Source organism: Polychytrium aggregatum, assembly GCF_025602895.1.
Source record: "Polychytrium aggregatum strain JEL109 chromosome Unknown BJ171scaffold_161, whole genome shotgun sequence".
Lineage (NCBI taxonomy): Eukaryota > Fungi > Chytridiomycota > Chytridiomycetes > Polychytriales > Polychytrium > Polychytrium aggregatum.
This window is the reverse complement of record NW_026516363.1, coordinates 78,070-88,565: the sequence shown is the minus strand read 5'-3', so window position 1 is coordinate 88,565 and position 10,496 is coordinate 78,070. Positions and strand designations below refer to the sequence as shown.

The window sequence follows — 10,496 nt, the reverse complement described above, 5'->3', positions numbered from 1 at the left end:
TGAGAGGGGTATTGGAATGAGCCTCACCATGATGGTGTTTCGGTTGATGGCACGATCCATCTTGCGAACATCGACTTGGAAGGTGACTGGGTCGACTGGGATGTGGATGATCCTGACACCAAAGTATTGGGCAGCCTTGTCGAAAGCGACGTGGATTGTCACAGGAACGACCCTGAGGGATTCAACAAAGTGAGCTCGATGGTTGAAGCAGATTGTTGCACAGCAATTCAAGGGCAACAGCCACTGTGGGCCACAGACAGTCGAGCCCGTCATAGGTCGAACATCATAGCCCGCCAAGCATTTCAAAACTCCACAAGCGGCCCCCAAGTCGGCAGAAACACCACCAGCGGACCATTTTTTTGACTCACATTTCGGGCTCTGTAACTCCGCGCAGCTCCCGGGCCATGTCACGGTAGGTCTTGACGGCCATGAGAAGACTCTCGGTGCCGCCAGAGGTCACGCTTCCGCATGCCTCGGCCGGAGCATGGTGCATGTTCAGGACCATGGCAATGACCTCGGCCTCCATCTTGCGGACGCTTGGGAAGACTTCCGGGTGAAGGGGCTGAGTGTTGCCGATATGTGATGGGTATGGAAGAGGATCGGTGTTACTATCCCGCCCAGCCCTGCCCAGCCGAGCCGGCCCCGCCCTGTTTGTTGCCCGGTTAGCTGTCAGCGAATCGAGTTGGGTTATGGTAAAGAGACTCACGTTGGCCAGCCCAAACATCCCGTACGTTTCGGTTGTGAGCTGATTGAGCGACTCGACCGAGTGGTAGATGGCGCCGGATATCTTGCCGGACTTCCACTCATCGCTTTCCAGGCCCTTGTAGCGCCTGAGTTCGCCTCGGAGCACCCCGTCAGTCAAGCCCTCGGTCGGAAGTGTGAGGTACTTGACCTCACCAGGGACGTCGGGTGCATTCTTGCTCTCGATTGACTTGACAGCCTTCTCGATTTCCTTCTTGATCTTTGCATCCACGCCCGGGACAGTGGCTCGGATGATCTTGATCGACCACTGAAGCCCCACATTCCAACAAGGTTAGCGTCGTATACCCGTATGCGAGCAGCTTTGAATGATTGTTTCTCCGTGCACTCGCTCTTGTCGACGAATCAGTCGATGCCATATTCACGTCCGGTGGCTTCGAGTTGTCGGCCATCCAGCGATGCGCAGAATCGCATCCGCCAGAGATCGAGCCAGGCCCGGTCTGCGTACCTTTATGAGTTCCTTGGAAAACTGCTGCCACGAGGCCGAGACACCGCGGACAAAGACCAGCCGGTACGCTTGGCGGGCAGCCTGGTGCAGGAACACCACCAGAAGAATGTTTTTGAGCAGGCTCAAACGGGGATTGTTGAGTGCGTCCAGCACTGCAGCTGAGGCCCTCGTGACGACCTGGGTTGGTTCGGACTGCAAGTGGATCCGAGTTGGCCGGGGTTGAGACAAGACAGGGAGCTGTTACAACACGAGTTGACGAGGCGTCTCCAGGCTTGTTTTATTCCTGCCGTGCCGTTGCCGAGCAGACCTGCCAATGCCGCATCATCGGATCTGCCCGTTGCAGGCGGATGCGGCTACAACGCCGTGCAAACGCTGTGCAGCATCGAATACCATCGAGCAACACTCGGCCGAGAGGGACGTTCCTCCATGCAAAGCATGCCCTTACCATGTCGGGCGGCCAGGTTCCAGAGCAGACAGCTCCTTCCAAAGAGATCAGGGAGCAGACATCTGGCAAAGCGGAGCGGACGACCGGGGTCTATTTGAACCCAACCCAAACCCCACAAATCGGATGATCGGGAAAAGGGGCTTGCGCACGTGAAGCGCTTGCGGTGTTGATGCCGTGCTGGTGTTGGGCGGCACCACCAAGAGCATTTGTTTGGACCAGCCGACCTGGATTGGGGCCGATGCAGTGCCGTGGGAGCAACGCCGTGGCAATGGGCGCTGCTGGTGCCGGCACCCGGAAGGCAGGAGCAGGAGCGGGAGGGAATGGGGAGGAGGCCGGGCTGTGGGGTGGTTGGCTGGGACCAACGCCGTCGTCGCTGAGTGCGAACTGCAATCGCCCTCGGAACATGACAGCGAGAAATAACGATGCAGTGCCAGTGCTATCGCTGCAGCAACGCCATCATACCCGCTTGTGTTCCAACCGAAAATACAAACGGTTCTAACAATGGTTCTAACAATGGTTGTAACGATGGTTGTAACGACGTCCAACCAAACAACTCAACCAAACAACTCAACCAAACAACTCAACCAGACAATTCAATCAAATGGCCCCAGAGCCCGTTGTTGTTTTTTTGACCTGGTGCTGCATGCTCGGCTCTGGATGCATGTCTGTCAGCCGCCCAACTTTTTTTTTTTCAGGCCGCGTTTGTTTTCCGAGCAACGCCGTGCTGTCGGTCCATTTTTCTGCCCTCAAGCCTAAACACTCCTCCATCGCCCGATCGACCCCGTTCCCAGCGCACCCGCCGTCCTGGCCGATCTGCTCTCGAGCCGTGGCCATATCTACAGCGGTCCGCCCGCAACCGTCTGCGTCCACCGTCCCCTGTCCTTCCTATCCATGTCGGCTGTTGCTGCTCCTGAGCCAGTCTCCTCGGCGCCGGCGCCGGCTGTCGGCCTTCTGGAGCTGCCCAACGAGCTGCTCTGCCATATCTTCATCCGCCTGCCCTGTCCATCGGCCTTTCTTGGCTCCTGTCGGCGCACCTACTCGCTGGTCTCGGATGAGTGGCGCATCCGGTGGCTACTCTTTCACTACGCTCCGCTGGACAAGCTGCTGCATCAGCTCCCGGTGCTGCCATTCACCTTCCTGCGGTCTGAGGAGCTGGTGCTCTCGCTTCTCCGGCGGGCCGCCCAAGATGCCTCGGCCGGGGGCCATCGACCAGAGAGCTGTCCTCCTCTCAACATTGCCCACAAGCAGTTCTGGACTGCGTTTCAACTCCTCGACGGTTACAATATGCCCATTTCGTAAGTCGACCGCTGCTCTTCTGTCGTAGTTCGATCCTGCTGAAGGCCGGCTCGCTCTGCTTCCTGTCGCTGTTACTTCCGTTCTAGCCACTTTCGCTCTCTCCTGCCCATCACCGACGCCATTCTAATCGGTGTGCTGACCTTCCTTGAATCCATTCGCATTTCGCCTGCTGGAATTCACTTCACGGCCTCGGGCTGTCGACCCCAACCCTTGTGAACTCTCCTCCTCATTGACGTGCACTTCATCCTGCCCTACCATCGTTCAGTCCGGTACGGTGTCCCCTGGATGCCCAACGGATCCCCGGACGTTGCTACTACCGCTGGCTTGGTCGCAGGTCCCCACACGAGCTATTCCTGGTTCCCGACAACTTCATCCGAAACGAGTATCACCAAATGTTGACGGACCGCCATCGAGCCCCAAGGGAATATCCTCATCGCGAGTCATGTCTGAGCTTCTTTGGCTGGGTCCTCAGGAGCGGATACATTCGTGCAATCGACTTTATTCTCCGGCACGACGTATCCTTCCCTCGGTACTTGACCAACTCGTTGGCCACAGCCATTGACGACGATAAGCGGGATGTGCTACTGGTATGGAAGTACATGATCAGAATGGCAATCCAGCACGGCCACATGGACCTGTTTCGGTATGCGCTGCAACTCGACTTTGTATCGAGACATTCAGCACACACCCTTGCCCATCCAGCCACCCAACCCAGCCACTGGCCCGAGATTGAGGATATATTCAAGTACGCCCTCAGGCTCGGCATCCTGTATTCGCGACCAGACGTTCTTGACGAGCTTACTCTGCGCCAGGTCTCGCTGCGGGCCGCGGATCAACCAGGAGACTTACCGACAAACGAGCCAGTTGTTTGCGAATGGCATATCGGTGTAGCCGATGGTCGACTCGACGGGCTGCGGTACCTCATCGCCAACGGCCATGTAGTGACCGATCTTTACATCACCGATGCCATCGCCGGTCCGAACTGCCCACGCTTCGACCTCGCGACGCTGTTGCAGTCCAACGGGCTGCTTTTGTCGCCGTCGCACTCCTCGCGGCCCTGGCTGCTGGGCTGTGTCAGGGCGGGTGATCGGCAGCTGGTTCAGTGGCTGATCGAGGATGTTGGCGTGCTCAAACATGCTCCGACATCAAAGTCGATACTGCGGCAAGTCCTGAAGGAATCGATCGGCTACGGACACGTGGATGTCACCGAATACCTGATCTCGCAGGGAGCGTCCATCGGTCATCCGTACGAAGGGGCCCTGAACAAGCCGATTCGGATCCAGTCCTCGGACCTGGTGATGCTCGCCGCCAGTCAGTACCATGTCGACATGGTTCGCTGGCTGCTAGAGCGCGAGTCAAGTCCGCGCGATGCATTCTGGGGTGCTGTCCATGCTGCTCCGGCAGAGTGCGCCCTCTGGCTGCCCCATGAAGTCGCCAATGTTCGAATGCCTCTTCGTCCACAAGCCCTGGCGATGGACGGGATAACAGGCCGCGCTGGGAACCCAGAGGCCCGTCTTCACGTGAACCATGCCGACATTCGATGGATTGATCCGGCACTTTTTCGTGAAGCCGAATCTCGACGAGAACAGATCATCCGCCTGGCTCTCGACCGGCTCGATGTCCACCAGGAATTCATCCAGATTACGCCACTGTCTCCGTCCATCGAGCACTTTCCGACTCGGTCGAACCCTTGGCCTCAGTCAGTTCCAAACATGGCCCAGCCTCACGCACGGATGCAGCCGTCGTGGCGCTCGTCGCTCGAGGCCGGCCACGCAAGCCACGCAAGCCAACAACCGCCACACTCTAATCCACCAAGACAGCGCACGGTGCCGTCTACTACTTCTTCAACGCTGCCTCTCGTCCCTACCCCTGCCCATGCCCCTGCACCCGCGCCCGCGCCTGCTTCAGCTTCAGCTTCCGCCTCAACCTCGACCGTCGCGGCCCACCCCACTGGATCTCAGTCATTAACAATGTCGTTCACGATCCTGGATGAGCTGCTGACTCGACCACGGCTGCTCCGGTTTGTGCTGGAGAATCATCGATGCACCCGCTCGATCGGATCCGATGGACAAGCGGATCCCACCAAATGCCCGCTCCGCAGTCGCTACGACGAACAGATTTCGCGGATCATCGGGCCAAATGCCGCTGCTCTTGCGACTCTGCCGATGGAGATGGGCCTGCTTGGTCATCATCTACACGATGTTTAGGCGGCTGGTTCCTGGCCGCTCCGCATAGGATCTGTACCTTGTCGAGAGGCGGGGGAGGGCGGCGGACATGATGATCGTGCTGCTCCAGGGTGGCTCGTGTTGATTCCCTGAAGCCTCCTGGCCACTTGTCTTCCGGGGGTTACAAAGCCACAAAGACTATGCCTCCGCTCCAATCTCGCACACTCTCACCGCACCTCCTCTCTCACGCTCTGTCTTCCCTAAGCCTATGCGTGCTTGCTTCTGTTGCTTGGCACCGTGTTTCTTTGGATTCCATGGCCGCACTCGCGCTGCCATCCCCCATCTCCCCCGCCCACCTTACAAGCTTACTGCAGCGACATTCTGGTTGAGAGCTCCTGTCCTGTCCTGCTGCACCTCGCCCTTGCCCTTGCCCTTGCCCTTGCACGAGTCTACGTATACCAGTACACGTCTATCCTCCTGGCCCACCAATACATGTTCGAGCATTTGGACCGCTCCGTACGAAGTGCTGTTCCTCGGGTCGAACGAGGGTGGATCGTCATTGTGGATGAAAGATGTGTTTATTCCCATCCATCAAGCAAACAGCTGTAAAAAGCAGCACGCTCAGCTTCATTTGTTGGCACAAAGCAATAACAACAACAGCAGTAGCAGTGGAAGTAGTGATAGAAGTGGCAACAGCAGCAGCAACAGCAACGTTCGCGCAGCTGCAAGTGGAAATCGTCCCAGGCGGCAAGACGGGTTATCGGCGTTGGTCAGCTATCAAGTGAAACAAGAAGGAAAGGGAGAAAATAAGAACAGCCTACAACAGGGTGCAGCACATCCAATAAATACAACATATAGATAGACAGATACATATACAGCGCGCCGGAGAAAAAGAAAAAAATGGGACACTTCGTCGTATTCGGACAAACGCGGCGTAATCGGACAGGACAGGGACGCAAGGCGCCAAGAGGGATGAAGTGGAGCTGAAATCGATAACAAATAAATCGCACGAATAGCCCATCACCTCTCAAGAGTCGCGAGGAGAGAGAGCGAGAAGGGAAACGAAATCAAGTTAAACGGTCCCGAATCAACGTTGGATGGGCCTCGACTTCCTGCAAGGCTTCATTGTACGATGCTTACTGAGCTTGGCCGTATGAATTCTGGAAGAAGGGCAGGGGAGCGGAGGCAGAAACACGGTGGATAGAGTATGGCATGCGATGTACGATGCGCCGTGAGTGGTGATCAGGCGGGAGATATTGAATGCCGTCGAGGTGCTTTGTTTGTACATGTGTCGAATTGTTCTTGTCTGGGCCAGGGCGTGAGGGCCAGGGCGTGAGGGCCAGGGCGTGAGGGCCAGGGTCTGAGGGCTAGGATCGTGTCCTCGCTCTCTTCCCCGCTGTGATCTGGGTCGAGATGATATGGTTCTAGGAGGGAGGCAGCTGGTCCAACAGCCCCTGGATTTGAGTGTTGACTCGCGGCTTGGGGGCGATCACGACATTCTTTCGGTTGTTGGAAAGCTGGCGGTTGAGCACCGTTGTCTTGGTTTGGCTGTCGGCCTGCAGCACCGTCAACAGGATCTGGGATGGGCGTGTGGGAGTTGCAGCACAATGGCGATTGTGAGCGGGGAACGCCGAGACACCGGAAGTGGACGAAGACACTGATTCCCTCACATTATGCTTCCTCGCCGGTCACTTGGCTGAGCGTCCTCCATCCGCTTCGACATACAGCAACAGCACCGGCAGCAGCAGCAACAGCGAGCGATCACTGTGCCGGGCCACACACATCAAAGCCGGCCAATCCTACCTCCTCGGTCCACTGGGCTTCGTCAAAGGGAACCTTGCCTCCCATGAACTCGGGCAGACACTCGAGGCCAAAGTCGTTGATGAGAACCTGCGAGGCATCGTTTTCGTTTTCGAGCAGCACGACCCGGAACATCAGCTTGGTCTTGAGTAGGGACTTGATCGTCGTCCAGAAGAGCTTCATGATCTGGGTCGGGTACAACACGTAGATTCGTCCGATCCGCAGGGGGAAGCGGTTCTGGAGGGAGCTGATCAGTAGCTTGGGAAGTCCCGGGCTCAAGTTGTCCTGGTGGTGACGGGGAGTGGTGTTCAACGTGAATGAGTCGATCATGAAGGGGACTCATCGTGCAGGTGAGGAAGGTGGTGAAGGGGCCGCACTTATGCACGGCTGTGCGATTGTCCATGCATACGATTGTCCATGCATGCGTGGCCAATTGCCTGCGTGGCCAATTGCCTGCGTGGTCAATTGCCTGCGTGGTCAATTGCTCCAATGCAACGCGACGTTTGCCGCCTCTCAAAGTCGGTTTCCAGCCTTCACGACCATTTCTGCCACCCATAAAGCTCATAAAGCACATGGAACTCATATGGGGAGCATAGAGCCCGAACATACCCATCCAGCACCGGTGGCGTCATTGATGATGGTAACGCCATACATGATCGTGAGGCGGTCTTCGGAGGCCATCTCCAGCACGAGCCAGAGAGCCCGCATGATGTCCATGCTGTCGAATTTGCCCTGGTCCGACTTGCTGGAGAGCCGCCGGGTGTGGAGCAGGATGACCTGGCGCTTGCCCGAGTCCCGGATGGGCGGCAGCGTCACGAACTTGCTTCGGAGGATCTCGCAGACGGCGTCAGAGACACTGGCAGGGCAAGGACATGTCAGCGAGGTAGGGATACAGCGGCAAGACCAGGATGTACCAGAATCCTGGCGATACAATCCCATGATTTTGACGGCCGAGCCCCGTGATCACGTAGCATGGAGGCGCCACTCGGCCAATGCTACTCGGCCAATGCCACTCGGCCAATGCCACTCGGCCAGTGCTACGGGATGTTGCCGTGCTGCCCAGGTCAAAACCATGGCAGGGCCTCCTGCAAAATCGCACTCCTCGAGCGCGCAGCGGTTGTACGGCGAGCTTACCGATCCAGCGAAATCTTGAGGACCTTTGTTCGATAGTTCCAGTAGGAGAGCACCATCGTCAGGCTCTCCTGGATGTTGAAGCGTTTTGCACGAAGGAACCGCATCAGAAACTGGTCATAGTCGACCAAGACCTTGGTCATTTCCGCGTGCTGGGTCGAGTGGTAGATCTTGATGGTCTGCTTGAGCTCACCGAGGACTTGCTGGATCGGATCCTTGACGGGGAAGTCGGGACGCTGCTTTGGAACGGGAAGCCCGCCGCCGGGTTTCGGGCGGCTCAGGGAGGCTGGCGTTGATGTCGCAGGGTTGTTGGGCAGAGGCGCGGTATTGGGGCGGAAGGGATCTCGGAACTGCCCAGGGCGCGAGGGGCGGTTGACGGGCTGGCCCACCCGCAGACCCACAGGCTGAGCAACAGGTTGGCCCACAGACTGGGCCACAGGCTGGTCCACGTACGAGCTCGCAGCGACAGGAATATTCGGGGGTTCATCGGCAGGCGGCAGTGGCGGCAGCGGCACGGTTGGGGGACTAGCGATCATGGCATTGACAGGGATCACAGGAGTTCGGTTCACTCGGTTTGTCGGACGCGGGGGCCGCTCGAACTGGAGCCGGGGAGACAGGAGTTGTTCCGCGGGGATGGCGTTGGGTGCGATCGGCTGCGGCGGACTATCGGATGCTGACGAATCGCTCGAAGGTGTCGGAGACGGCGGAGCAGATCGGGAGGCAAGCTGGGGGAGGGGCATGGTGCCCTCGGAGGTGTATACTTGGACCTGTTCCTGGATCGGGGCAAGGCCCTGGGAGCGCGGGTCGGTGTGGAAGGGGCTGCTGCTGCTGCCGCTGCCCGAGACAAGATAGGGCAGTTCCGAGGAGCGACGGTATCGCCGCGGACGCTCAAAGAGCCGGATTTGGGCCGGGGCAGATTTCTGGGCCTGCGGCGAGGATACCAACGGCTCGTGGGATCGGGCAGAGGATGACGACGACGACGCCGAGGCCGACGAAGCGGTCGAGGAGGCCTTTGCGACGTTGACGACGAGGATGGGTTTTGGTGAGAGGGTTCCGGCGCTGTGGGAGTGGGTAATGTGCCGAATGTCTCTCGGACTCCAGGGCGACTGCGGTGGGGTGCTTGAGGCAGGGGAGGAGGGATGCGATGGGAAGTTGGCGAAGACGTCGGGGTTGGCCTGCGGGTCCCAGCGGCCGGCAATGATGTTGGGCTGGGATCGTGAGCGAAGGAGCGACGGGGTTGGCGACAGGGGCTCGGGACGATCGCTCTCCGGGGCTGGGAGAGGGATCACGAGTCGGGCAAGGGGGGCTGGGGGAGGAGGCGGCGGGATGAAGTGTGTTACAGGCGGAGGGCCGGAGACAGCCGACGGCGACTTTGCCGACGACGACGATGGATAGGAGGATACGGGTGTCGACGGATGCAGCGGAATCATCAGCGGAGTCGGGAGGCCAGGCGGGATATGCGATGTCTTTCGGGGAGGGGGCCGGGCGCGGAGAGCGGGAGGGATATCGACGGGAATGTCGTAAGGGCGGGACTGGGCCGAGTCCAAGGGCGAGTCGACGGTCCGGCCCATGCCCGGAAGGTCGTCGGGCAGGGGGCGGGTTCTGGGCGAGAGCAGACGCTGGCCGCGGTCCATGCTCGGAAACATGGAGCCGGCGTTGGTGATGGAGCTGACCACATCCAGGGATGTGGTGCGTTCGGTGAGTGGAGGACGCTCGGCGGGCACGCTCTCCGGGAGGGCGGTGGTGACGGCCAGCTGGGTCCGCGAGGCAGCCCGAGGCCGAGGGAGGAAGCTGGAGAGCGAAAAGGGCTTGTCGTTGCCAGAGTCCATGATCTATGGGAAGGGAGACGAGCGGAGGAGATGCGAATCAGCGAACGGGCTTGGTGTGCCGGGTGGCAGGCGTAGTGGCCAGCGTGGGCAACGAGCCGGGAGATGGGGAGATGGAATGGGCGACGAGGCGTGACGAGCAGCGACACAACGGGGTTGGGTTGGGCGGTGCCTGGAATTGGAAAGGCCGGAAAACGAGCAGGCAGAGACTGGCCGGGGCAGAGAACAAATATGCGGCGGCAAAAGCAAGTCGGCGCGGACAATAGATAGCCGGATAATGTAAAAACGACGGGGAAGGGGGTCAGAGTGCAGCAGATTGACAAAGCCGAATAAGGGACCGACAAAGGCGACGACAGATTTGCATGGACGCAGAGGCGGCTGTGACCATGCAGCGACAGCCGGTCGCTGGAGAGTGGGAGGCAAAACAGAGTAAAGCCGAGACGGAGAGGACAAAGCCACGGTGGAGAAGAAGAGCGAGTGTACCGGCGAGGGGGTCACTCTGGCGAGGCCATGGTGCAGGGGAGTCAACATGGATGCATGAGGCGGCGGGATGGAGTGTGGATGCAGAGATGCCGCCGGAATGCATATCCAGCATATCCAGCATATCCAGCATATCCAAGACATCC

At 58.9% G+C, this 10,496-nt stretch overlaps 3 protein-coding genes across 3 annotated transcripts; 1 reads left to right on the top strand and 2 right to left on the bottom strand.

The window, feature by feature from the left end:
- Positions 1 to 27: 27 nt before the first annotated feature.
- Positions 28 to 1,655, bottom strand: BJ171DRAFT_482554 (pyridoxal phosphate-dependent transferase; the record flags this gene model as incomplete). The annotated part of the gene is made up of 5 exons (XM_053108956.1): positions 28 to 172; positions 369 to 562; positions 707 to 1,009; positions 1,208 to 1,399; positions 1,653 to 1,655. Coding segments are annotated over 5 exons (837 nt in total), but the record flags the coding sequence as incomplete, so codon positions are not given.
- Positions 1,656 to 2,403: 748 nt separating this feature from the next.
- On the top strand, positions 2,404 to 5,628 carry BJ171DRAFT_574935 (uncharacterized protein). The gene is made up of 2 exons (XM_053113729.1): positions 2,404 to 2,947; positions 3,214 to 5,628. The coding sequence occupies exons 1-2, from the start codon at positions 2,544 to 2,546 to the stop codon at positions 5,153 to 5,155; spliced, it is 2,346 nt and encodes a 781-aa protein (XP_052961567.1). The 5' UTR covers positions 2,404 to 2,543; the 3' UTR covers positions 5,156 to 5,628.
- Positions 5,629 to 6,256: 628 nt separating this feature from the next.
- BJ171DRAFT_86346 (uncharacterized protein) lies at positions 6,257 to 9,948 on the bottom strand. The gene is made up of 4 exons (XM_053115956.1): positions 8,048 to 9,948; positions 7,523 to 7,769; positions 6,917 to 7,198; positions 6,257 to 6,690 (listed from the first exon to the last, which is right to left on the bottom strand). The coding sequence occupies exons 1-4, from the start codon at positions 9,871 to 9,873 to the stop codon at positions 6,538 to 6,540; spliced, it is 2,508 nt and encodes an 835-aa protein (XP_052961566.1). The 5' UTR covers positions 9,874 to 9,948; the 3' UTR covers positions 6,257 to 6,537.
- Between the last annotated feature and the right edge of the window lie 548 nt (positions 9,949 to 10,496).

Coding starts and splice junctions, on each gene's coding strand:
- BJ171DRAFT_574935 (XM_053113729.1), top strand. CDS start 2,544: ATGTCGGCTGTTGCTGCTCCTGAGCCAGTCTCCTCGGCGCCGGCGCCG. Junction 2,948..3,213: donor GGTTACAATATGCCCATTTC/GTAAGTCGACCG, acceptor ACCATCGTTCAG/TCCGGTACGGTGTCCCCTGG.
- BJ171DRAFT_86346 (XM_053115956.1), bottom strand. CDS start 9,873: ATGGACTCTGGCAACGACAAGCCCTTTTCGCTCTCCAGCTTCCTCCCT. Junction 7,199..7,522: donor ACGCCACCGGTGCTGGATGG/GTATGTTCGGGC, acceptor CGTCACCACCAG/GACAACTTGAGCCCGGGACT. Junction 6,691..6,916: donor AAGCCCAGTGGACCGAGGAG/GTAGGATTGGCC, acceptor CGCCCATCCCAG/ATCCTGTTGACGGTGCTGCA.